The 27,845-nt window shown below is 40.0% G+C and overlaps 1 protein-coding gene across 2 annotated transcripts in view; it reads right to left on the reverse strand.

The window, feature by feature from the left end:
* Positions 1-8,050: 8,050 nt before the first annotated feature.
* Positions 8,051-27,845, reverse strand: part of fmnl1b (formin-like 1b) — a 31,812-nt gene continuing 12,017 nt past the window's right edge. The window contains exons 5-27 of one of the 2 annotated variants that reach the window (XM_047609924.1): positions 27,259-27,342; positions 27,027-27,170; positions 25,150-25,237; positions 24,461-24,537; positions 23,929-24,022; positions 20,529-20,603; positions 19,373-19,483; positions 18,999-19,148; positions 18,438-18,539; positions 17,142-17,376; positions 15,707-15,928; positions 15,352-15,476; positions 14,801-15,003; positions 14,488-14,722; positions 13,182-13,250; positions 12,780-12,860; positions 12,562-12,691; positions 12,247-12,410; positions 12,065-12,166; positions 11,880-11,975; positions 10,779-10,893; positions 10,027-10,106; positions 8,051-8,622 (exon numbers count right to left, since the gene is read on the reverse strand). In XM_047609924.1, coding sequence (XP_047465880.1) covers positions 8,617-8,622; positions 10,027-10,106; positions 10,779-10,893; positions 11,880-11,975; positions 12,065-12,166; positions 12,247-12,410; positions 12,562-12,691; positions 12,780-12,860; positions 13,182-13,250; positions 14,488-14,722; positions 14,801-15,003; positions 15,352-15,476; positions 15,707-15,928; positions 17,142-17,376; positions 18,438-18,539; positions 18,999-19,148; positions 19,373-19,483; positions 20,529-20,603; positions 23,929-24,022; positions 24,461-24,537; positions 25,150-25,237; positions 27,027-27,170; positions 27,259-27,342 — 2,788 coding nt within the window. In that variant the 3' untranslated portion in view covers positions 8,051-8,616. The remainder of the gene's footprint in view (positions 8,623-10,026; positions 10,107-10,778; positions 10,894-11,879; positions 11,976-12,064; positions 12,167-12,246; positions 12,411-12,561; positions 12,692-12,779; positions 12,861-13,181; positions 13,251-14,487; positions 14,723-14,800; positions 15,004-15,351; positions 15,477-15,706; positions 15,929-17,141; positions 17,377-18,437; positions 18,540-18,998; positions 19,149-19,372; positions 19,484-20,528; positions 20,604-23,928; positions 24,023-24,460; positions 24,538-25,149; positions 25,238-27,026; positions 27,171-27,258; positions 27,343-27,845) is intronic. The other variant, XM_047609923.1, reaches the window with a different exon arrangement.

Here is a 27,845-nt window from a genome sequence, read left to right on the forward strand (position 1 = left end):
GATGGTTGTGGGAGGCTTGTTTGTTAAATACGAGTGTGATGCAGCTGAAAAAAAAAGAAGCTAATGCCGAAAAAATGCAGCTCCTCTCGTGTCCACTAGAGGCAGACTCCGAAAGTGATTCAATCTTCAGACGTTGACGTTCATGTTGAAAACTTTCCAGCGGAAATGTTTAGTGTGGCACCGTTACAGTTTTTCGCAAAATAAAAGTAATGTTTTTGAAATTTTGCTAAAGTGCAATTGCGCTTTGTACGCGTTTTTATTGAAAGGTGTTTTGCGAATGATCTGCAACTCTCTTAAAGTCTCGTCTTGCAATATCCCATAATTCTCTAAAATGCTTAATAATAATTTACATTCACTTTTGCGATAAACCTTTATATCAGTGGGTCTGAAAAACCACCTCATGAGAGCGTATTAGTCTTTTAGCGATATCTGAAAGCTCGCGGTTTTTGAATTACCGTAACTCACAGTGGTTTGCGCTATTGACAATATTCAAAGTGAGGCTGAACACTGGAAAGTTGTGCTTTTGTCGGGAAGACGTTCATGACATCTAAAGGTTATAAATTACAAAAATTACAAATTCCTCCAAACAACACTCTCTTCCCGGGTCTCCCCGATCTTGTGTCGCTCCCCAACCTGCAGCCGATGGCAGCGGTTCGGCATCATTGGATTTTGTCTATTGGTGAGTTACGGTAATTCAAATACCGCAATCCTTTTTTTTTATGCGTAGGCGAATGTGCAGGTGGTTAACTCACTTTCTTTTTAATCATCCTTTTACCGATGAACGTTTCCTGAGATCCTGCATTTTTTTTTTATTTATTTATTCATTTATTTATTTTTTACAGGCTTTTAAGGCTGCTAGTTAGCTTAGCATTAGTTCACCTTGAGCCAGTGAAGGGCAGAAATATTGAGCGCCCCCGAACTGATCATCAAATCAAGTGACACCGCAGTCATTGTCACATTCACTGACCCAGTTTTCCTCTAAATAAACTGCTCAGCAGGATGGAGTTGTTCTCGTGTGCAGAGATGTGGGACAGACGAGGTCAGCGGGGCGGCAGCAGCTCTCTAACGAACCGTGGATCTCGGTGTCAGTGGACACTGATCAGCGTTTAAAGTGCTCCTCTGTTTACCTTCGGGGGAGATGAGCCGAAGGCCGAGGGAGATCCCTGACTGAATCAGCTCTTCAAAGAGAGGACTCACTTATTATGCAAAGCAGCCCTCATCCTGACCTTCATCCTCGCCTCTGCCTCATCTGACAGGAGGAGCCCTGTGGCAGAGCTCCAGTCAGTTTACTCAGCTTCCCTTTAAGCCGAAATGCATCGTTGGTTCCTCTCTCACACTACCACATACAGCCTCTTAATTTAACAAAAATGAAAATGCAGCAGTGGTTCCACAAAAAACTCAACTACTAAATAAGGCTGAGTAATGAATGATTATTTTATATTTTATGTAGTTATAGATTCACTTATACAAAACAATGTCGAGTGCCTTCAAGTTTCTTTTTTGTTGATGCTGTTGCAACAGCATACATTGTGCAGAAACGTGACACAAACAAAGCGTGGACTGTGTAAAATAAAAATAATACGATTTTTTTTAAGTAGAATAGAATAAACAATATATTAACAAGTATTGGCATACATACAAAAGTAACGAATTGCAACAAAGAGTATTGAATTTCAAACAGATGGCGCTGCTGAATATTGCACGGTATTGTACACAGTGCAGAGTAAGCAATGAATATGTATTTGAGCCATTGTGAATTATGAATGTCCCATTATAAAGCCACTACACCCATAACTTAAACAAACAGTATGACCAAACTAAATACAATCAGCCCTGTTAATGAGGTGTCAGTACTTACAAATTTGCAGTGATATCGACCAACCCATGGAGACTGGCATCCCTGAGCAGCAAGACAATAGCAGAAATGTCGGTATTTGTAGAGTTTTATGAGGCCAAATAAAATGGTTGAATTGTGTTCACAACACCTCAATAATTTATTTGAGTCAGATTCCTTTCCAAGAGGTACATTTTGGGTAATTTGGTTATCAAAATGGCCAAACGGAGACTCGTGCTATTTTTTACTAAAACCTTTGTAGAATGTGGTTATGCTTTGTGGTTTTTCTACAAAGTGTTGGTCTCTTAGTCACAGGTTAGTGGGGTTAGGGTTAGGGTTAGGGTTAGGGTTACCCTAACCCTAACCCTAAGACATTTTAGGTGAGGATAAAAATGTATTTCTAATTTCTTCTTTTAATTCACCACAGCTTAATCAGGCACAGCTTCAATGGAACCAATACTGGGAATCCATTCTCTGATTTGCTCCATATAGACCGAGGTTATGCATATAAAGTAGATCTGACTGTTCTCGAGCTGTTCCTAATTCGTTTTGCCTTTTAGATGAGCTTGACCTTCTGTGACACTGGGGCTTTACAGGAAGTGTTTTAAGGTTGTGTTTTTTGTGGAATCCAAAATATGCTAATCTGACATGGCAGAAGTAGCTGGTGGTTGGTTGATGTTCCTGTTTTTCACCTCCTGACATCTGGAAGTGACATCCAACCAGGCTCCAGCTCTCAGTTCCTACTTCACCCTCCGAACAAAGCTCATTATTCATTACTTCTGAAAAAAAAGCGAGAGGTGGCGGCAGTTTCACTTAGACAGTAAGTAAAAATCAGTTTAACGCCTTGTTTTAATATTGGTGCATTCATTTTGCAGAAGAAAAGAACTGCAGCGCTTTGTTGCTCAGATTCATCGTTGGTTTGTTGTGATTTGCTTCACAGAAACTACAGAGTTCTGGATCGTGCCAGAATCTGAAAATGTCTGAAAGTTTTAAAAGTTTGTCCAAAAGAGAAACATCCGTCGGTATTATTTGATATAAGCATTTGTTGTTTTTTTTTGTTTTGTTTTTTTTTTCCAGCTTTGAAACCTTTGTTAAGGGTTAACTTTTATGGTATGGTTGCTTTCGTGTCAGGTATGTTTTTGATTTCTAAGAAAGCAGGAGGTGGTGAAAGATGCTCTTCATTTATTGGTTGCTTCTTGTTGACTCAAGGTGTTTATGTAAACACAAAATAGCACCTCTCCAAGAAGCAGTGTCTTTTCTTAACAGTACAGTCATTGTTTCGCAGATTATATTCTAAATGACTCATTATGATTTATACATATCCTCATGCTTATCTGCAGTTTTAATCACTGAGAAAAAAAAAAAACAACTGGTATTGTGGCGTCCATTAGTATATATGAAAAAAAGAAAACAGAAAGAGAAACTAAACGAGAAAACCGCAGATATTCGACATAAAACCAGAAGATTTTGAATATATTAAGATTGAATTTTAGGCTTTATCAAACAAGACTGTCACCTGAATTTATCTCTGAGCACTTGTCTGCTGAAAATGGAGAAGTACCATTTTTTTTCACATGAAACATCCAAAAATCTTGTGCTGAATCCTGAACATGTCCAGGGCTGTCGTAATGATCCACGTCCGTCAGAGTCCAGGTGTTCAGATGTAGACTACTTCCATTTCCACTAAAATACATCTTTTGTCCTGGCTTGAAATCATATTAGCTGAAATGAAATTCATTCTCGTAATAAGTGCTTTTTTTTGTCGTTTCCCGGTCTTAAACAGGGGGTCCACGACCTCTAGGTGGTCCGCGGAGGTACTGCAGGGGGGTCGCAATTTCTTAGGTTGATAAGATATTTTCCCTCACAAATTTAAATTTCTTTAAATATGAGTCCAACATATTTTAGTAAAGGGATAAGGGATAGCTCAATACTGACTGCAAAATGATATATTCATAAATAGCACTAGGCCAAGTTTAATGTAGAACACATACAGTAGGTAGGGGTCCCTACTTAATCTCTCCATCGGTTTGAAGGTCCTTGGCCTGAAAACCGTTGAAGACCCCTAGTCTACTGGATACAATAGAGGTTGCTTTTTAAATATTTTTGAATTTAAAAATAAAAATCAAATAATTTTTGGTTTTGGTTTTAAAAGCAAACTTTGAGAATTAATTAAGAATATTTCATCATGTCAGACAGAAAATGTGTTTGAGTTTCAGGATGTTATTTTATTCTGGTAGATTTCTCATCTGGTTTCTCACGTCCCAATCAACCTAGCAAGTTTCAAAGCTTTTTTTCTTTTTCTTCTTCTTCTTCTTTTTTTTCTTTGATTTGCAGGCTGAAAACTAAGAGTCTTCACGAGGGCAAAGAGCCTTGGTCTCGCTCGAGAACCTTTTCCACTACCGTACAGCGAAAAGACAAGACAAAGCAAAAATGGAAGCCTCTGTGGCGTCTGCAGCTTCTGTCGACGTAAAAGACCAACTCATCAAGAGCCTGACGACTTTCCTGCAGCTCTCCCACCAGCATGAGGCCGTTCTTCAGCAGGCACTGGAGTGTTTCACTCAGACAGCCGCTCCCGTTGGTCGAGGGCTGGAGGACTGCGACAATGACATTCAAGCTGTGGTCAGATTTTGTGGAGCATGTCTCGGTACAGGTTGCGGGGCTGTTACTGGTGGACTTTTCGGGGCTTTGGGTGGAGTTACTGCAGCTATTTTAACCCGATTTTGGGATGATAAAGGAGCGGTTGGTGTGTTCGCTGGCATCGCTGGTGGCGTATTGGGAGGCACCATCGGGGGCGGCATCTCTGGCGCCATTAGCGGTCTGGCCAACTCTGTGATGTACAGAACAAGAACTCCAGTTTATGATGTGCTCAACGATGTATTGTGGTTCAGCACTGGCTTTGTATGCGGTGGTTTGATTGGCGTTGTCATTGGTGGGGAGGTTGGGGCGGCAGGCGGTGCCATGGGTGCTGGATTTGGTGCAGTGAGGGTCACGAGGGTAGTACACGATCTAACTTGGGGCGTACAGTCATACAAAGGCGAAAAGCAGCTGGGAAAACCAAACAAGATGCAGACAGCAGGAGAAGAATTCTTTGGAAGTGTCAGAATGCTGATAGAAGAGCTGAAGACCATCCAAACCCATGGCGACCAAATCGCCCACAGCGAAGCAATGACGGAAGTCGCCGAACAAATTGCGACAACTCTGGTTTCTGCGCTGAAGATGGAGGAAGCTAGGCGTGAATGCCAAGCCACCAAAAATCTGGCTCAGTTTGTCTCGTCCGAAGAAGAAGCAGTGACTCAGTGCAAGGAAATGATGGAGGGACTGAAGAGGACGAGAGCGGGAGTGGAGGAACTCCTGCCGTCACTGATGGGTTGAATTATAGTTCACCTCAAAACCAGCTGTTTGTCTTCTAACTCTTAGTTGATTCTTTTCAAATATGACCAAATGATTCTCTCAATATAACAAAGCATAATCAGTTATTTTTTTACTTAATGGTATTACTTTTTGTTTTATCAAGCTGTTTTATGTGTCGCGATTCGACAAAAATAGTAATCACAAAGTTTCTTTATTTTAGATCATTTTAACAGAAATGTCATTAGGGTTAGGGGTTATGGTTAAGGTTAAGGTTAAGGGTTAAGGTTAAGGTTAAGGTTAAGGGTTAAGGGTTAAGGTTTAAGGGTTATGGTTTAAGGGTTAGGGTTAAGGGTTAAGGGTGCAACAAACAAAGTGCAACAAACACCAACATTCAAAAGCAGAACAAAGCTAGCTAGCTAAAATAGATAGCTATTTTTTTCCACAATTAAAGTACAAGTATAATGAAGTGGACACATTTTGAAGCAAAATATGACATTTCAGATCTTAACTGGTGATCTTAAACTTGAATGGTATACAGTACTACTTTGCATTTGGACTTATACACAAGAAGGATTCATTCCGGAAAATACATATGGACATTTTTACTTTGCCAAATACTAATCCATTATATGTCCTGCTACAGAAATATGTATCATTTAAGAGTCAAGTTTCACAAGAGTGTTAAACAAAATCTTGAAAAATACTCAGATTAGACTTATTTACCTTCATATTTAGCTGACTTACCGTGATGAAGGCGGAGTGGCGTGCCTTCAAATGCCATATACTTCCACTTAATTTGTAGCCACAGGGCTTGTGAGATGAGATAAATACCTCATCATCCAATCCAAAAACACAGACACACATTTTGAAAGAGCCCGTATGAACGAATCATGTGTTTTGTATGTTTGAATGTGCAATATTGAAACAGCATCTTCTCATGTCAAATAACACCGTAGTCCCTCAATAGAAAAAGGCACTCGGTTTGTCATAGTTTTTAATATCAGGTATTAGCTTTAGCTCGTCAACTTCTGTCTTAGGCACGGTTGCAGTGTTTGTTAAAGTTATATATATTTTTTGTCATAAACTAAATAAACACTGTCTGGAAATTGAGCAATTATTGAGTTGAGTTTTCTGAAATCAAGGGCAGATGATTATCTCTTCATTTTAAGAAAGGCACATCACGTTCTGTATCATATTTAGAATATTATGTCAGACAACCTTTTCTAATGTGAGACTAAAGCAGTTATATGGCTCTGCCGAGCTACCGCCATGTGACTTTAGACATAGTATTAATGTCCACGCTGAGTAACACAAGTACAGGTGTGAACACAGCCAGGACACACTGACGACAACTGTGAGATCTGATGATTAAGACCATATCTGGAGGTGGTGTGGGCTAGCTTGTAAGCTAGCTTGTAAGCTAGCTTCTCAGCTCTCTGTGGGCGACTGATTGTGCTCCTGCAAAGATCCCCACATTTTTACCTCAAGGAACCAACGTCCACGACTTTGGCGGCGACGTCGACACGAAAAGATTTCATATATTTACACTTTATGTGACTGTGTAATTAAAACATTGTGTTATATTGATGTAATCATGTTGATGCCGTGTAAAGTTAAGTTATGCTAAGTTATGTGCTGAAACACATTAATTCTGAGCCAAACCAAGACATTAATACACAACAATAAACTAGTTGATCAAGACCATCACATCAGAGATTGATTTATGATCTAAGAAATGTTTTCCCAAATGTTCAAACACAAACCAGTTGGACCATTCCTACATTTTAGAACGGCCGTTTCAGAAAATAAGCGCGGGGCCCGCAGGGGGCTCAGTCGGGCAGGAAGTGTTGGAAAAATGTTAGTAATTGGCCTCATGAGAGCATCTCTCAGCAGGAAACCACCAGGAGCTTTCCGTCTCCTGCAGTTTTATCTCCAATCGATTAAACATTTGCAGAGAGCAAAGGTCACACAGAGACAAACTCGCTTTTTCTGCTGCAGTCTCCAGACTCAGCTCTCTGAAAGCAGAAACGAATATCAGATAAACTTTTTAAACTCTGCCATTTCCTCTCGGCTAAATCTTTTTTTTTTTTAGCTCTCTTGTGTGAGCTCTTCCTCCTTGGAGTCTTCCACTCGCCTGCATCTGTAAGACTTCATCATGTTTATTAGAATCTAGTCAATGGACGAAATTTAAAAGCAGAAAATAGGAATAAATAGAAAATAGAAATAATAGAAATTAAACGTTATTCTTATTTTAAATTTATAAACTGTGTACGAGAATATATTTTATGATATATTTTGTTTTCCATTTTCTTTTCCAAGGCCCTCCTACCCCATGTTTTTTTTTTTGTATATATAAATATTTTGTATATATAAATATATAAATACTTTTAATGAGAAGTTTGAGATTTGTTTAATTTTTTTTTAAAAAAAGGTAAATCAAAATTAAGACAAGGCTGTAATAAGATAATGAGAAGAAATTAAATTTAGTGAGATTTTAAGAGGAAAAAATATTATAGAAGTTGTATTTTAAGAAAATGTCACAAAAAAAGGAAAAATATGTAAGAATATATTCTAAAACTTTTACAATTTTACAAAAAATCATCATCATCATTAAAATCAAAACTCAAATTTTGACCTAAAATAGTTTTTTTTACATATTAAAAAGTTGTAACTATTTTTAAAAAAACAATTTCAGGTACAAAATGGGAATTAAATCTTTTTTTTTTTTTAGATAAACCTGATTCATAACAAACATTCAGACATGTTCACGCCATCAGAAGAAAGAAACGTAGTAATTTTGAAGGCAGTCAGACTCTGTCTCTCATAGTTTTGTGTGCACCCAGTCACAGAAGACATAAACTCCAGAACAGTATAAAATCCTTTATTTGCTGAAATGCAGAAGCAAAGTGGAATTTCATCGTTCTAACACGTCAGTATTAAAAATAATTTAAATATATTACAATCCTTAGCGTAGGTTTTGAGACAGAGACACAGGCGGTGGTTGTTAATATCTTATTCAAATTAAAATCAGTTATAAAAAAAAATCATGTTGTAAACTTTAAGAAATCTATCTCTATCTCTATCTACCTTTGTTTGTATGCCTCTGAAGAATCACTTTGAATCAAAGTCTTCATTCCGTTCTTCTCTATCTCGATCAGCTCATACGACATCCAGTGTCACTGAGCACAGCTAATAAATCAGACAGTTTAGACTTTAATCAGGGAGTAGTTTGATCTAAACACCTAGCTCGTGTTTTTTTCCTCTGCTCTGGTCGGCATGCACGCGAGAGCGTTGCAGAGCGAGTTACATGTGGGCGAAGCTGCAGCGCTAGGTGTCTCAGAGGGAGATGTCTGACGAGACGTTGAGCTGTTGTCCCTGTTTCCACTTGGCGCTGTGTCGGCCGGCGTCCGCCCGCCTATACGGCTGATTCCTTAAATCTGACGAGGACAAACGACAAAGATTCATGTGTCAGACATGGACACACAACGGTCTCTTTTACGAGCTTGTTGTAAAAGGCCCCTGAGTCCCCTCATAATAATAATCATCAAAAGATCTCAAAGGGCTACAGGTTAAAAAAACATAAACTTTTGGGGGGAAAATAGAAATAAAAAGAAGATAATAAGGTTTAAAATGTTTAAAACATCTAAGAGGGAGAACCACAACTTCTTCTAAAAGGAAATGTCTTGATACCTTTTTTCAAACACATAGATCAGCATAAAAACCCAGAGTGTACACAAGCGTTACTTTAGCCATCATTGTTCCTCTTTTGCATGTGTTTGAGGTCATTTTGTGTCACTTTCTAGTCACTTTGTGCCCCTTTAGAATTGTTTTGTGTTGTGTTCTGTTACAGTTGTTTCACACCTTTGCAGTAATTTTATTCCTGTTTGTGGCGGTTTTGTGTTTTGCTGGAGTTGTTTTACATCTCTTGTAGTTTTCTTATCTCTTGGTAACAACAGACTTTTTGTTGCCTTTTTTAATTTCTGCAGCTGTAATCTTAGTAATTGCTTTGTAACTTTTTACTCACGTTTGGCATTGGAGTTAGACACCTCTCTTAATTTTGAGCACCATATTTTTACGTTTGCCGTCATTCTCTAACGTTAGCCGTCTTTTTTTTTACTTTATAAATGTATTTTTTTGTTGTTGTTGTTGTTTCTATAACTGTAGCTACGGCCTTTTCAGTAATGTTTTTATTTTACGATTTTATTTTTCCTGTTTTTCCTGGAAACGTCATTGTTTCAAAAGTGTATGGTCGCATTTAGCCGCAAAAATAGAAACAGCGTTTTCTACTTCACACTCTGGCAACATTCACTTAAACTGTTTATTCTATATGTCGCTTAAATGAGGGTTTGTTTTGCTTTGGAAGGTTACTGAGTTTTTGAAGGATTTGTTGTGCGTCAGCTTTCATCATCCTTGAAAGCAACAAACACTTTTTTGATGTGTTGGGGGGAAAAAAAAGGCCCGACAGCTCTGGAGAGAACTCAAAGTCCTAAATCCAGTAAACAGTGCCCAAAATATTCCTTAAAGGGGAGATTGTCTGAGTCCAGTTTATATTTGGACTTTATTTTTATTACACAGAAATCCCAGTTTCTGTTCAGCTTTACAATTAAATAGATTTAATTTATGCCGTCTGCATTGTAATTTAAAATGTGACATTCATTCATACGTGGGAATCAGTGCAGCGATATATTATGTGTGTTCTCTTACACACAGAAGAACATTTTGTGTTCAAAGATTATAAATGACCTCCACCCTGTACTGTCTTCTTATCCAGCATCCCTTCCCCGGTTAGAAAAACACAAACACAACAGCACGGGCAGCGCTGAGGGATTTTGAGACGTCACCTCGTCGCTGAAGACCGAGTCGCAGAAGAGGCGAGAGGAGCGTTTGGCAGAGCGAGCCGTGAAGGGCACAGATTTAAGAGCTGAAGACACCAGAGAGACAAAACAAGGACGGGAAGAGAGGACACGTGGAAGGGACATGAAGAAGAAAAAAAAGAAGGTTTATCCAAGTGAGAGCACATGAGGAGATGTATAGAAACACAGGAAAGCAGATTAAGAGAGCAGCGTAAGTTTCCATCTGGAAGGTTGTGGGGTTTAGCTTAGCTTAGCATAAGTTTCATCATACTCTAGTCTTTTTCTTTTCTTTTTGTTTTTGAACTTTCTTTAGCTTTAGCATCTTTTTAACTTTAAAAGTGTAATTTTTTTGTCTTTCTATACCTTTAGCTATGAAGTTTACCATCTTGTTTTTAGCTTTGGTGGTACAGTTAGCCATCTTTCTGTAGCTAGGCTTCTTTCTGTAATGTTAGCCAAGTTGTTAGCCGTCTTTGTATTGCAGACAGTGTTTACTCTTTGGTTAAGTCAGGCTAGCTGTTTTGTTGCGCTACCAGTATTTATGCTATGCTAACATATCCCCACCACTGCCCTCACTTTTACATTATGTTAATATCCCTGTTCTAAAGAAATACATGTTTTATTTAAGTCAAATAATCAACTAAAAAAATACTTCCTTTCCTCTTTATCCAGGCTTTAACAGAATCAGTCAACCTTTAAGAACACATGTAGGATTTGTCAGACTGTCTCAGGTAGCTGTGTACCTGTGATGATGTCCTCGATCGCGCCGTCTTTCCCCTCCCTCACCAGAGGAGACACCTGCCTCCTCTTCAGCTCTGCTATCAGATCCATCTGAGGCAGCCTGGGCATCATGGGAACCTGAAAAAAATCAAAGATGTCTGAATCTGATGTTCTCCTTCCTGCTGGTGTAATAGTTTTAAAATCCCGGTCCATTTTGACATCAGAATGTATCACACATGAAAGGAGAAACTTCAGATATTGTTTTCTCTCAGTAAGCTTGCACACGCCACACTACAGGATTTTATTGTCATTATCCTCCTATACCAGGGAATTCACAAACTCACGTGATGACACCGGGAAGTTAATGTAAATAAGAGACTGTACATCTACTGATCCACACTCCGGTCCAGTGGGTGGCAGTAAAGCTCCTGCAAGCTGGTTTGCTAACGACCACAAACCAAAAGAAGAAGAACATACTGCAATACTTTTCAAAGAAAAAAAGAAACTAAATCAGAAGTCTGTACGACTATGGATGAGAAAATTATTTGAGTGATGTGGTCAGCACTTTCTATTCTTCAGCAGTCCACCATAATATGCTAGTTAACATTAGCCTAGAGGTCTAGTATGTTTAATGTTGCTAGGAAATACCATGTCCTCGCAGGCTAATTCCTCTTCTTGGTTATTGTGCAAATCCTGATATAATCATACAGATTTAAGACTGGATCCATAAACCTCTCACATTACCATAACCAGGGATGAACTATATAAAGAAAGGTCTGGGCGCGGCATCGCTAAGTCAGTATTTTGGCAATTTTTAAGTAATTTTATATCAAACAAATTCCTACTCTTGTTCACTGAGTTTTGATATATGGTGGTTAGACATCAAAGGATTTGCCTTTTCATTCTTACAAGCACATATATATACACACACATATATATATATATTCTTATATAAGAGGAATATTACTGGAGTACAGATCACTCAAATCAACTTTGTGGCTCAGAGACCACGTGATGTTCCTACATCTCAAAAAAAAAAGTCATATTTTGGTTCATCTGTGTCTTCGGATGTTGTGGTGAGAGATTTAAAGGTGTTTCTACTTCCTTTTAAAACTAAACGTTACCTTATTCCCAGTGAGTTCAGGTTTCGGAGCAGTGGACGGAGGCTCGGGGTTCATGTCGCGCCGTTTCTTCTTCTGCTCGTTCTCCTGCTCCGCTTGCTGTCAGGGATGAAGCCGTTCACAGAATTCTTGTTACAGTCAAACAACAGGAGGCTTACGTGTTTGTTCATATTATTGCGTTATCCGACCTTGTACGCTTTGATGAACCTGAAAAAAACAGGAAAGAACATGGAGGGCGGAGTGGTTTTGGGGTTCTCTCCAAAGAACTCCACCGCTGAGTCGTACACGTCCTGCAAGACAGGAAAAAGAAATTCAGCTCATGGCCCAAAAAGCAACACTAGAAATACACAGCTGTTGCACTAAAGCTGACCTGTGCAGTCTTTCCGTCGGCTACAAGCGAGCTGAGCAGCTCAGAGTTGCTGCCGAGAAAACTCCGCAGCACAGGGTTGTCTTTTTCTACTTGGAACTCCCTCCTGGTCAGCTCCATGCCTCTCTCCAGAGCTCGAACGTCCTGCAGGATACTGTCAAGAGAAACTACAGGACAAAGCGAAGCAAAAGCAAAGGGTTCAGTCATTACATTCAAATTTTAACAAAGTGTGATTTAGTTTCAGGTGAGACATATTCCTACTGAAGACTCATCGAAGACTGAACATTGAGGAAGTTGAGGCTCATGTCGTGCACCTACCCAACGCTGCCTTGTCCAGGAAGTGCAGCTCTGTGTGGAAGGACTGCAGCTCCGGGTATTTCTCCTGGATGATGCTGACGATGAAGTGCAGCAGCGTCTGTTTGCGGTCTGTAGATTTGGTGTCCAACAGCTTCAGCAGTGACAACAACAACAACAACAAAAAAAGTCAGAGAGTCGATCGATTGTTTGTGTTGCTGCTGTTGTAAAATTTTACTCACCAAGTCTAAACTCTGCAGACGGAAGCCGTACGCTGACCCTCGCTTGCTGCTGTTCATGTAGTTTCCAAAAGCTAAGATGATCTGTGCATCAGAAAGAGTTCAATCAAAGAGACAACAGGAATACTACAAACCACACAGACAAATGAACGGTTAATCAAGTAATTAATTAAATTAAGTAATTTTCTAATTCTCAGGCAGCAGAAATATTAAACTTTCTCTGTATTTAAGACCAAATCATATAGAATTTTCTTCAAAAAAATCGTATTTTTGAAATTAGCAAGTAGAAGTTTCAAGTTTAACCTTTAACATTTTAACATGAATGTTCTGCATTCAGGTTCTTAACGTGACGTGAAATCATCCCGTACTGGTCTTATCTGTCAAACAACAAGCAGTAATAATTACCTCGAGGATTTTCTTCAGCTTGCTGGAAGATTTGATCGACATCGACGCCGCGATGATGGCGTCCAGTTGCTGGAAGAACGATCACAATATTTCTACTGTGCACGACCTGACGGCTGCAATAGGCTGCCACACTATTATTTACAAGCTTTACTTAAAGGTCTTTTAAATTAATAGCTTTGCAGAGTTAAAGGAGAAGTCTGGAATGACTTTGGTCCCTGTGTATAGTGGAAACAATACAGTTTTGGGCCCTTCAGAATTTTCTACATTTCTGCATAAAAATGACTCATAACATCAGCAGATTTTCCTGCCCTGAAAGTAGACAACGAGGACCCAATCAAACACCGGAAACAGAAATAGTATACATTTATTTATTCTGAAAAATGAGAGCCCACAAAATCTCAGCCCATCTGCAGTTTGGTAACTATCACATGGAAAAGCTAGAGGACTATTGAGACTATTGGTTGAAATTAGAGGCTCATGTCTGGACAATAAACAAAAATGTATTCCAGCATCAGAAACTGATCCCGTCTGTGAAATATGGGGGTGACATGTTGCATCTGGGCCTGGATGGTTTGTCCTCATTGATGGATCAATGAACTCAATTCAACTAAATTCAACTAAATTCAAAGAGCTCATGTGAGGAAACCCTCCGACATCTCAGAGCTGTTCTGAGGAATGAGTTAAAATTCCTCCAAGCCGCTGTAGACGACTGATCAGCAGTTGCCGTAAACGTTTAGTTGCTCTTATTACTGCACAAGAGGATCACACCGGATACTGAAAACAAGGATTCAAATACTTTTGCACCTCACAGACGTGTAATACTGGTCCATTTTTAGGAATAAAGAAATGCACCGCTATGTTCTGTTGTCCTCAAGGGGGGCAGGAGACCAGCAGGGAGGTCCAGGCAGCCCTCTCCTCTGACACTTCCACTAGCTCCTCCGGAGAAATCCCCAGGCGCTCCCAGGCCAGACGGGAGATACAATCACTCCGTTGTGGCCTCCGAGGCCTCGTTCCACCTCTAACGGGAGGAGGCATCCTTACCAGATGCCCAAACCACCTAAACTGACTCCTCTCGAGTCAACCAATACACAAGTATAATATTTCTTTTTGTTTGACTGGATTCTCTTTGTCTACGTTTAGGAATTGTGCAGAAATCTGCTGATTTTTTGAGTCACTTTTATGAAAAAGCTGTTTCTGTATCCGACTGTCCGTGTATGCGATTCCTTCGTCAGTGTTACCCTGACCCTCCACCGGTCTACTACAGTCCTACTCCTATAATCCCTCTAACCCTCCTCCGGGAACTCACCGGCTGAATCAGGTGGACGCTCTCAGGGAAATTACCCATGAAGGTGAGAGTGCTGATGTGCTGGGGAAGCCCTGGGATCTTGCTGAAGCGCACCATGAAGCGGTCCTCCTCGCTGAGCTCGTCCAGGGGCCTGCCCTCGCACTCGTAGTCGTGGATGAGCTTCATTTCATACTCTGTGGGGATGAAACGCTCCAGGAGCTCCAGGAAGTCCAGGCCCAGGGCTCTCTGGTTATACCTGATGGGATGATTTGGGTGATTTCAGTTTAACTGCTGACCAAACGTATTGAAAACTAATTTTAGGTGGAGGACATACGTCTCTATGGCGCAGCAGATATCAGACGCAGCCATCCCTTCCTTGCGCAGGGTGATAGCCAGGTTTTTGGCCCTGTTCGGCTCCATCAGAGACACCTTACTGGGGGTCTTGTGGGCCTTTTTCATCTTCAGAGTCCCCAGATTCATAGAGGTGGACTGTGCTTTGGTCTTAAACTGCTCCTCGAAGACCAACATGTCCAGCTCCTAAAGAGACAGAGTTTAAATAGAGAGAGCTGCGGGTGTTACCCAACAGAAACTCGCCTGACTGTCTTCAGTATAATTTAATGTATTGTCAGTTCCAGTGTTATGTGTACATTTCTTCTAGTTTTAATTTACAAAAAAATATATATTTTATTCCCCACTGATGGAAAAAAAAACATGTCATACTGATTTTTTTAACCTTATAAGAACCACAATTTGTGTTTTTTACCGTCCACCGTTGGAGATGGAGACGGCGTTGCCTGATAAGCTGTATCAAGGCTTTTTTCCTTTCATATGTTCACATTTGTCATGTTTATTAGATGCTGTTGGTCACAGCCGAATGGATCAAACCTCTAGCACGCGCTCGTCGTCCAGCTCGTTGAAGATGGTTCCCGCCACCTGGTTGGATTTGAGTGTCTGCCAGTTGAACAACGGCATGCGGTACTTGGTTTGAATCGGCTTTTTTACTTTACAGCCTGTGAGAGAGAGGATAAATACTCAGAAATCTCTTCCTGACACCAAAGACCTATTGCTGGTTCTCGAGAGAGGTTGAGAAGATGATTGACAAGATGAAAAAAAAATTTAAAAAATTCTATAGCAGAAGTTTGATGCAACATTTTGTGCAGTTTCTGACATTCTCATTCCTGCAGAGGAGGACGATTCTGGATTTTTCAAAATAAAAGTCTTGCTATGACGATGGACTCACCCTGGCCTCCGGAAGTCACGTCCACTGTCGACTCGGTCGTATTGCCTCCGGCAAGCAGCAGGGAAGGTGGCGCAGCCGGCGGTGGAGGAGCAGGAGGAGGAGCTACAACTGAGGCTGGAGGTGGAGGTGGTGGAGGTGGAGGAGGTAGAGGGGGAGGCGGAGCTTGTATAGTCGCAGACTTTGCGATAGCGGCAACATCACCTGTGTCTACTTCATCTCCAGCTGTGAGGACACAACAACACTGTTAGTTTTCAAAGTTTAAAATAAACTATATTTATGAAGAGGAGACAAAAAAACTTTGTGACATGATGTTAAAAACAAGAACAAACTGTACAGAGACTAAACACTGACAAAATTAAAAATAAACCCATTAAACAAATTAAACATGTATTTTAAATTCCCTGTATTCTCTTTTCAATTATTTATTTTTTAAATTTTTTGACTATAACATACTATAACTCCTGTTTTGTCACTAATTTTTTGTTTGTCTACTTGTTTATTTGGCTATATAAACTTATATTGAATAAATAAATAATTAAAATCAAGACATAAATTCACTTGTATGAGACTGTACAACAGCAGTGTGAAAAACAGCTCTGACCTCACTGAGCCCATATGTAGCATACTTACACTGTCACTTTATCCACAACTGCTGTCACTTTGTGTACTGTACTTTTGTACGCTACTTTTTGTTGCTTGTTGCCTGTTTAATGTTGTTGTCCTATTTAAGTTCTTTAATTCTTTCATTTCTTTCTGGTCACTGTTGTGCTGCTGTAACATTTGAATTTCCCCAATGGGGATCAGTAAAGTACTATCTTATCTTATCTTATCTTATCTTATCTTATCTTATCTTATCTTATCTTATCTTAAAAACACAAGAAAAAATGTATTTAAAAATAAATATAGATATTTATTAAGTTGCCTGCAGACAGGCGGACATTTTTGTAGTGAGCCTAAACCAATAAGGAAAAAGTTGACCTCATGACAAATGTTAAGTGAGTGCCCGTCTCATTTGCATAACAAAGCAGAAATACGTAAAGAGATGTAAAAAACAAACAAAACACACACACAAATAAATAACTTAATTTAACTATGAGGCAATTTATAAATCAAATAAACAGCTGATTGGACTGGTAGATAAATAAGAACATTCATTGTCGTTTGTTTAATAATGCAGAAGCAGATTAAAACTAAAATATGTTTTTCAAATTTACCAACAATTATTTTTTTTCAGATTACTTTTGTTGCATTTAATTGTGCCATACAAATACATTTATTGGGTATTTATTGTGGCAGTCTTGGTCCTCCGTAAAATTTTTGTTCTCATTGAACAACCATAAATTAACTATAAATGTCTTAACAGACCTCGTTTGAGGCGATTCCTCCACATTGATCAAATTTGTGGTTGATATGACAGTTTTAATTTAGTCCTGACCTGTGTGCAGCCCATGCTGGACCACCTGTATGTCCAGGTGTCCAGAGGGGGACCGCTCCATACGGACGAGCCCCTGCTCCACAAGAGCCTGAACTCTGACCTCCAGCTCCTTCAGGGCCTCGGTGGACTGGTTCTCGTTTCTCTCCCTCTCCTTCTCCCTCTCAAGTTCAAGCTCTTTCTCCCGATCTCTCTGCTGCAGCAGAGCCACCTGAGATGAAGACTCACGGAGACTCTCCTGTAAAACAAAAGGACATTATTAGATATTCAAAAAAACAAGCTGAAACGAGGACAACTGGACATGTGGAGTTTCTTGATGAGTTCCATCAGCTTCTTCAGTTCTGAAAGACCAAGATGCAACAAAGACATATGACTCAACACAGTTGAACCAGCTCTTCAGGACAAGATTCAACTGCCCACCTACAGAAGGATAAAGGACGCTCTTTTAAGGACAATGTTCCCATTTTTGTCAGATGGTTTGACAGAAGAGGAAGGAAGTTATCTATGTCAAATTGGAAAACCCCTCTCTGAACAGGGGCCGTGGACTGAGATATAAACTTACATCTACTTTAGAACCAGGATCAACACGGTTTCCTCCAATCAGACCCTAATCATGTGAGTTTCTGATGGGTAACACGCTAAGATGCTGCTATTTAAGCCCCAACTCTCCAACAAGTCTTTTACGAAATGAAGACTGGAACTAAAACTAAGCAGGACTGAACTAATATTTGAAACCCTTGTTTTTGTCTTTGAGGGACTGAATGGCTTTGGGGAATAACATGTACTGTAGTCTGGTGGTTGACCTGTATCGCCTCCCACAGGTCAGGAGGTCAAATAGCGGGGTGGCCAGAGTGGGACAATTTGTGTTTTTTAATAGAAACTTGTGTTAACAACCAGATGCTCAGTTTTAGTCAAAGGAGTTTGTATTGATGCTGTTTTCTTTCTCGGTGAAAGGTTCTCAAACAAGTCATTATCGGCCATTGACTCAAGGCTCAAGGTGGTAACAGGGGTGAAGTTGCCTGATCATGTGATTTTCAGGTAACCACAGATGTTCCTGTTTGAACCCCAACATCTTACCAGTCTTTTAGAACTGAAGACTGAAGATGAAGCATCTTCAAGAAACTCTACAAGTCAATTTGATATTGGGATATAAAATGACCAGGATGACTGAGATCCTGCAGAGATCCTGACAAGTGTCCCCAAAACATCAATCCCATTAATACTTTAACATCTGCGTAAACATAGAAACTCCTTAATGTTCCCGCAGAAGAGGCTGGGAATGAAATGGCTGCAGTCTACCTTTAGGAGCTCCACTTCTTTGGTGGTCTGGATGAGCTTCTTCTCCAACTCTGACACTTTCTCCATGGCCTCCTTCTCACTCTCTATGAGCCTGGTGTTTAGCTGTGATGACAGAGAAAAGGCGTTACAGATATCTCTGCATCACAAACAGCAGAAACTGCAGAAACACTGATGTCAACACGGCTTGACGCCTCTCAGACAAACAGTGCAGCTGATATACACTGTGTATTTTAATACTCATCTTTGTAATTATTAAAGAGAAACATCTAAAGGGCAACAAATTTTTCTTATGGCAGATGTCGACAATCAAATGAAACGAGAGAAAAGTGCATAGGAGATACTTACTGCTAGTATGGTAAGTTAGTTAGCTTTACCACCACAAATACATCCCCCCACACCATATAAATGCTATCAGATACATTTATGTGGTATTTAAAGTCTAACAGGGTAGAGGTTTTAAATAAAAGCAACAGGAAAGAAATAAGGTAATTATTTCCAGTGAGTGCTAATTGTACAGGGACAAGCTTTGCCTGGTCGTATTTGTGTTTGCAGCACGTCCACCTGTGCGTTGTGCTCCTGCAGCTCCTCCATGTGCTCCAGCAGGGCGTTCTTGGCCTCTGCATCCTCCAGCAAAGCTCCCACATCGAACACATTGTCCAGATAGGCCTGGATCTGCACCAGCAGCCGGTCGCTCTCCGTGAACTTCAGGTTCTACGAAAGCAGATGTCTGTGAAGGTTTCTCAGTCATCCAGGTTACGGTGCAGATTAAAAACTAAAAAAGCTGGAGCAAGGACAAACGGATGTGCAGAGTTTCTTGAAAATGTTAAGAAACTCTGGCCGCTTGTTTTTCTTCTTCTGGGGATACCACTAAAGTAGCAACTCCTCTCCAAACTTGTACAGAGGCCAAACAAACAGATTTCATGGTTGAAACTTGCCTCCAGGTACTCGTCCAGGCTGTGTCGAGTGAACTCGTACTGCAGGTGGACTCTGAAGTTCATGTTTTCCACTGAGTGGACCACGATGTTGATGAACTGCATGCAGGCCACCTGGTGGGGAGAGACAGAGCAGGAGATCCATTTTACAAGCTTGGCCTTGGCAAAGTCTCATTCACCGCACTCTGAGTATTACACATAATCACACACCATCTGTCTAATTAAAAGGAAGGACGTGATTTTATTCTTCGGGAAGGCAGAACTGAAATTGACACCGAGTATTTTTAATAAATCGCTCTCGACACAAACGAAACACAGAAACTCAGCGATATGGTTAAGACACCCTTCTTCTCCATGTGACGATATCAGATCAGACCAAAGACAGGATCAGGCGGCTCAAATTATCACAGAGGAAGTGAGGACATTTTTGTCACGGTATTGACTTTAGAACATTTTCTGTTTCTTCATGAGACTGAGTTTTGAACATTTTCTGTAATCCTGCTTGGTTTTCCTTGCGTTTCCTGCTTCTATTTTGAAAGTTTTTATCCATTATATATATAGAAATAGTCCTGACGTTCTCTTTGTCCTTTGTCAGTTTCTTACTATATAAATAAAAGGATCATCTCTTAAAAATGTCTGTCCTGCATTTGGGTACATATTCAGCTTATAAATACATTAAAAGACATAACAATGTATAGAAGAAATGAAACATTGTTGCAGAAAGATGATTTTAAATTTCACGCTCTTAATGGTCAAACACGGATTAAGTTTTTCCATGTTATAATAATGTTGGAGTTGACATAATAATCCATTGTTAAACATATTATCACTTTTAAGAGTCTGACTTTTTCATTATAGACATGACTAGAGTCTTAGACTTGATAAATTTAAACTTTATCTGTAGTTAATTTCAATTTAAAATATATTACACTGCATACATGTGTAATTACTTTAAAGTTAAAATTATAAATTGATTTTTGAAGACAAACATTCCAATAACTTAACCACATAAACAGCTTTAAATATGATCATCCCCTTTTCCTTTATATACAGACCTAAATGACAATTTTAGACTTCAAATAAGAAAAATGTAATTTTTCAAACATATTTGTGCAGGTTTGAACTACGGCGTGCTCTTAACTGGTCTTAACAGCCTCACCATGAAGTCAATGTTGCTGTCTTCGTTGCGGAAGTACTCCATGAGCTTCTCGAATCTGCTCTTCTCTCCACACACCTGAAAAACGATTAAAGCCAAAGGGTTAATCTGCTGTTTATTCAGCAACACACAACATAGGCTGAGGGTTTATTGTAGCTTTGTTCAATGTAGCTCGAGTCCTCTTATGATGATGCGCTTTCAACTCGACACATGAGGGCAGTGTTCTCACACAGAAACGATGTCGGTCTACGCCTCATGTTATCCTGCTCACAGATCATGCGTTCATCTATCTATCTATCTATCTATCTATCTATCTATCTATCTATCTATCTATCTATCTATCTATCTATCTATCAAGGCTGCAGATTTTTATTTTTGCTTGGGAACAGAGAACACGCAGCCACATTATCGTCGTTTCTCCTCCACTCTGCTCTTTTGCCCACTCGCATCCACTAAATAATGCAGTCTGCACAACCCGACGGCCTGCACGACCCACAACAAAGCCCACGTCCTGCTGCTGAGCGACACATAAACCAGCTCCTGGCTCTGCGCCCACCTCCCTCCATCTTCGCCCACACACATGCTGCTGCTGCTGCTGCTGCTGCTGCGCCACCACAACAAGTGTGAGCTGATGACATGATAATCCACCAGTAGAGGGCTGATGTTGAGTCTGGCACTGACACATATAGGAGCTTTTTAATTTAGCACTGTATTAAAGAGCTTCTCACACACTGATCTTACACTGATCCGCCCAAACATACCCACTACTCCCCCACCGACCCATCAAGCTAGTTAGCAGAAGTTCTGCCTTTAAGTTGAGATGTGGGGCCTCCATGAATTGGACTTGTTTTTCCAGAACATCCCACAGATGCTGGATTCGATTGTGACCTGGGAGTTTGGAGGACCAGTCGACACCTTGAACTAGTTGTTGTTCCTTAAACCACGCCAAACACTGAGTGGACATGGTCTGCAGCAACGCTTAGGTTGGTGGTACGCGTCATAGGAACATCCACATCAATGACCCCAGCAGTTCTTCCACCAGAAATTTGACCAAAGTATCACATTGCATCCACCTATTTGCCATCTTCCCATATCCTGGAGCCATGTATTCCCCAGGTAAGCGACGCAAATGCATCCATCGATCCAGAGAAAGAAAACATGATCCACCAATCCAGACCTTTGTCCGTGCCTCCATGGTCCAGTTCTGTTGTATCCATTGCAGGAGCTTCATCAACGGACAGACTGTGATCCACTGTGCGTTCTGACTCCTCTCTATGGGAAGCAATATTAACTTTTTTCCATCAGTCTGTTGGATCGGACCACACAGGTCAGCCTTCTTAACGATTGAACCATTTTTGACAGATTGACCACGAGACCAGGAACAACCCACACGAGTTATGGAGATGTGCTGTCATCTAGACCTCACAGTTTGGTCAAAGTCTCTCAAATCCTTTCACTGTTTTCCTGCTGTTAACATCAGTTTTGAGGACCAAAACATTGAGGACTGACTTGCAAAAATATACCTGTTCCATTAGCGATGTACGTATGTTCTGGTTTTGTGCTAAACTGGGGTAATTTTGGTCATATATCTTTGATACATTAACTAGCTCCGCAATTTTCAGCATTGTTCCTTCTGCAGGTGCACCTAAAAATATGTACTATAGATTTTTCATTTGAGCTGGAGGAGTGATCCTCGTTCCTTGTTTCGTTTCCTTTTTTTTGTAATTAAAGTTTTCTTTTTTATCTATTTCTTTCGCCATTTTTTTTTCCTACCAAGCGATTGGCCTCTAGGGGGTGGTGGGGTTATGTGGGGCGGGAGCTGACATTCAGATGTGACCATCAATGCTAATGCTAATTTTTTAGGATTTAAGATGTACATCGCAGTGTCTGCCCATAATGTTTAAAATGTTCAATAAATAAAGTTAGAAAATTAATAATAAAGTTCAACCGACTATAACCTGATAATCAGAGTTACCCACTTCACCTGTTACAGGACATAATGTTATGGCTCACTGGTACTTTCTCAAGAGCCGCTCCAAGGAGATGTTTGTGATAGGTCAACACTCAAAGCACTTAAATTCAAATAACACAATCAGAAAAATTATTCACAAATATGATTTTACGCCAGAAAAATCAGAGTCAGACTCAACCAGAAGTTACTGACTGGGTTAAGATGGCGACAGATAATGAACTGATTAGTGAAAGGTAACAAAAGGAAAAAGGTCTGGGCCCTATCAAAGCAGCTGTTCCACGTCATTAAACGGTGCTTTTAAATGTTTCTGAAACTGAAACCAGATTTTAAACGGCTGCAGCTCGGGGGTTGTTTTAAAGGAAAATGACATCGGTGGTTAAGATCAAAGGTACTTATCTTGTTGCAGGGCAGGTTTCTACCGCTCTGTACATTGACTAATAATAAACCCTCTTAGTTCAGGTTTACACTCCGTGTGCAGCCGCAGGAGGCAACAGTTGCTGCCGTCACCGTGCGAAGATGAGAGAGAGAGCCGAGATGAGGTCAAAGGTCACTCGGCAAGTGTTTCACATATTTACTTCTCTTTGCTTGGTTTCCTCTGGCGGAGGAACAACTGGGTGGAGCACCTGCTTGTCAGCGCAGCAAAGGACGGACTGGTATGTGGGTGCTGCGACACAAATCTATGTTAAGACTCATATCAGTTTAAAACAATGTCTGGATGTCGCCTGAGTCATCCCAGCTTTAAATAAACCCAAGGTCAGCTCGGAAATCAGAACAAGCAAGAAAAATGAACCGGTTGGTATGTTGCAGATTTTTGTTTGATCCCATTCTTCCTGGTTTCTACACATGTAAACATGCTAAAGCATAGGTTTTCAACAGGGGGTCCACAGGGGAACTGTAGGGGAGGTCACAAAATCTTTGGTTGATTAGACGTTTTTTTATTTATTTTTTAATTTTCCCCCACAAATTTAAATTTCTTTAAATAAATTCATTAACATGAATCCAACATATTTTAGTAAAAGGATAAGGGATAGCTTAATATTTAATGCAACATAATAATGTACATTCATAAATAACACTAGGTTGAGTTTAATATGGAACAGTAGGTAGAGGGTCCCCACTTAAGCTCTCCATCAGTTTGGGGGTCATTTGCCTGAAAAACCCCTGCGCTAAAGTAATAGATGCTAATTCACAAATACACCAGATGTAGAGAGCGTAAAGAGAATCATTATCATTAATCTGGAGTCATGATTGTGTTTAATAGGTAGATTGAAGTCCAGTATTTACACTCTTTTCGCCCTGTTTTCGGTCTCCGCCACATCTTGATGGACTTATCTGGCTGTTTAGCTGCTAAATACTCATTGTTAGAGGAATATTTTTGGGGCAAAAAAAGAAAGAAAAAAAAAACACATCAAACACGTCGTCAAGTCTGACCTCTTTAAAGTTGTCGAAGGCGGAGAGGATGATGTCGTGGCCGCCTCTCACCAAGCACACGGCCGCCAGCAGCTCCAGCACCAGAGCTTTGGTCCTGAGAAGCAAAGTTATGAAAGCAAATTATTGAATTCATTTGAAACGAATGGTCAATTAATTTCAGATCCATACGGTGTCTGTGAAGGTTTTCAGTCATCCAGATCACAGTATGTCCAAGGCTTTTAGAGTTTCTTGAAGACGTTTCTTCCAAGTCTTCACGCACAGATGTTGCTACAAGTCCAGTCGATCTTGTTTCAAATTTGTTTTCTGGATAAACAATGACCTGGATGACTGACAACTTTCACTGAAACTTTTGGTAAATCCATCCACCAGCCCAAGAACATTTACACTGCAAAAGTCAGTAGAGTTGCATGGGGATATAACGAAAGTCAATTTTATTTTACATACTTGCATAAATTACATTTATTGCGTGAATTTGAATTCTTATGTTGAAGAGTTCAAACTAACCGAAGGTCAGGCTGTGCTCAGTGTTTACCTCGGGTTTCTGTTGTTGAGGCTGAGTGTGATCTCGTTGACGCAGCAGGAATGCTTCATCACCTGGTTGAAGCCCGACTAAATACAGAGATGAGAACAAACAAAAAAAAAACATCAAGTCACTTATGTGCTGGGGAGTTTTAAGATGAACAAAAAGGGGGACAATGCTTCTTCAACCTGATCAGTCATTGTGAGATGAATAGTGGTTTTTCATGGAGATATAAAAGAAGAAGGAGATGAAGGAGGAGGAAGAGAAGAAGAAAGGGAAAGGGAGAAAAAGAACCATAGGGAGATAGGGGGGGGGGAGGAATAGGAGAAGATGAAAAAGAAGAAAGAAGATAAGGGGGACAAGGTAAGAAAGAATAAGAGGTAGGTGGAAGAGGAGAAGGAGAAGAGGCATAATAAGAAGAGGAGTGCCACCTGGATCAACCCTGACCACATAACTAGTATGAAATGAATGAATATTTTATGTGAAGCGATGAGTCTCACTCATATATTTTCTCAGAAAGTCACACTTGTGATTTTTTTCCTTTTGATTTACAGCCTAAAACATTTAACTCGCCAGTATCTCATCACTGACTTTTAAACTTTTATCACAGCTCTCTGTGGAAATCCCCCTCCATACCTTTCTCTCAACCATGACAAAGATAGTAAAGACAATAACCACACTGAGTCTGCGGGTTTAATTACCTGGTAGTTCATGATGGCACGTAAACACATAATGCAGAGATGAACGTCGTCTTTCTGGCTCACGGTGCGTGTGTTCCTCGCACCTTTCCTGTTGTGGAGAGAGTGAATTCTGCAGGTGAGAGGTGACTTCTGCAGCATTTATCAGGTTAAATGTGGATGATCTGTTTCTGTCAAACTTTCTGTCAAACAAAGTTGTAGGGTCATACAATACATACATATATATACATATATATATATATACATACATATATATACATATATATATATACCTCAGGTATATAATGTTCAATGTATGTTTATATATATATAAACATACATTGAACATTATCGTCCACATGACAACAAAGCACAATCATACATCAAACCAGCTCCACTGTAGGAATGATGATAGCTTTGAGCATCTGTTCACCTCCTTCAGTCAGACATTTCTCACATTCCCACTTCAACACACACGACTACAGAACACCGTATGCAGGCGTATTTGCTATGGCAAGAATGCTGCCCTTTCTCATCAGAGAGATTAAACGTCTCAGGTCGTCTGTTCACGTGCGACGTGTTCGTTTACGACCGGTAAACCTCCACCTCCTTAACACCTCCGCAGTGTCATTAAATCTACACCACTCCTCGCCAAGTTATTTATCTTGGTTCCACAAAGTTTACACGAAACTATATTAAACACAGACTTGTAAAATGAAGGAATGTTGTTTAAAGACAATCTTAATTATATTCTTAATATATTCTTAACTATCCTCCCCTCTGGGAGGAAGTAGACTGTAAATGATGCCACCACTGCATAAACGTGAAGTCAAAACATTTCTGAAATGGGAGCTGCCATCGTGAATGAGTGGTGAGGAGGTGATATCGATGTCAGCTCTCCACTGGTTGCACGTCATGTTACCAGTGCGAGAAGGTTAGGGGTGGGAAATAATAACGATATGGCAATATATCGTGATATTTTTTCTTCTGATACAATATCGATTTTGAAAGAATAAGACAAAGTCAAGTTTTGGGCTGCTTATGAATGACTTATGCACCTCCACCAATACTTTTTCTGTACAAAAGATTCATATTGTGGCGTATTTGAGGTGCTGCTATAAATGATGATGATGAAGTCCTTGTAACTCTTAACTAACTAAACTAATTAATAAATCTAAAGCATAATTAATATGATGCATTATTAAGATTATTATTATAATTAAGATTTAGCATGGGTACGCTTTGTGTTAAGCTTTGTGTAAGTTCTCTGCCTATGGAAGCTTTCAGGGTTCGCTCAGTGAAAGACAGATTTTACAGCTTGTTGCAAAATATGTAACATATCCCCAACTCATGACGCACACACAAAAAACAGTTGTTCATGGTTCTGATCCAGCCAAGATGGCACTGCTTAATTATGAGAAATTGAGATCAGAGCTTAAGTGTTGTCTGCGGACACATATGGAGAAGCATTTTAATACCAGGTGTAAACTCTGTATAGGTATTTAAAGCTGGACAGATGTGACTAGATTGCTCAGGTTAAAGGAGGTTCTGAATGAGGCCTGTGTACCTGGCCGCACTGACTGTGTTGTTGCTTTTGTTACCAGCAGTTGCCTAGCAGCAGTGTACTCATGACTTAAGGCTGATGTTACAACTTGAATGCCAAACATTTTGTAGACACGACTTCTTGTGTCGTACTAAAGAGCTCATAAGGATTGTTCACTGTTGACTGTTGATGGCTTAAAAAAATGGCCTTCTACCTTTCTCACTTCTGTTGCCTTAAGAACTACAGCGCATTTAATTAAAATGTATTAGTCAATATTATAGGGCCTTTAAAGTACTGCAGAATGTGCACAGAACCTGATCAGACTAGTCCATGTGTTAACCCCTTCATTAGTACATACCTGACTGTGGAGGACTTGCTGGTCTTTGAGGTAGAGTGAGAAGGTGAGTTACTAGCACTTCTGTTCACATCTTCTGCTGACTTGTCAATAGTTTTGCCTCTGTCTGTGGTTAGCGTGCCGTTGTCCCAGGCGTCTGTGTCGTACCTGTTAGTCACATTTATTTACTGTCCAACAGATATTAACCTCAACTGCTCCGGTAACAAAAACAATGATATCCCCAGCTGATACCTACGTTACAGTGCTGTGGGCAACGGACAGATAATCCACAAGAACGTCCAAACCCTGGTTCTCCTCGTTCAGGAACTCCTGAGCCCAGCTACACAAGAAAAATACATTTCAACCCAGGAACTTATTTAAAAACAATAACATGAATTCAAACCATCGTGACTGTTAATGTACTGGAAACATATGATAAATGAAATATATGTAATTTACAAGCTGAAACCAGGGGAAGATAAAAAACAAAACCCATTCACAAATGCATGGCTCAATGCGGTGGAACTACAGGTAAGTATCTGGTCATTGAAAACCTAAACTCCCCACCAGTCTTTAAGAACTAAAAAAAAGCTACTTGGATGAAATGTTATTGAGAAACTACCATTTACCTAGGACCCAGGGTTGATCCAGGTGGCACTCCAAAATAAGTTTGGACCAAAAATGAGACGTAAATGTCACGCGATTAAAGATTTGAGTCAAAACCTATGACCTCAAGTACCTCAGTCACGTTGTGGTATTGATATCGGCATCATTCAGTTGAATATTTTCTCCACAGACGTTAATATTTAAACCCTAACTCCCCACCAGTCTTTTAGACTTGGA

This window comes from Mugil cephalus, chromosome 16, assembly GCF_022458985.1.
Source record: "Mugil cephalus isolate CIBA_MC_2020 chromosome 16, CIBA_Mcephalus_1.1, whole genome shotgun sequence".
NCBI classification, from domain to species: Eukaryota; Metazoa; Chordata; class Actinopteri; order Mugiliformes; family Mugilidae; genus Mugil; species Mugil cephalus.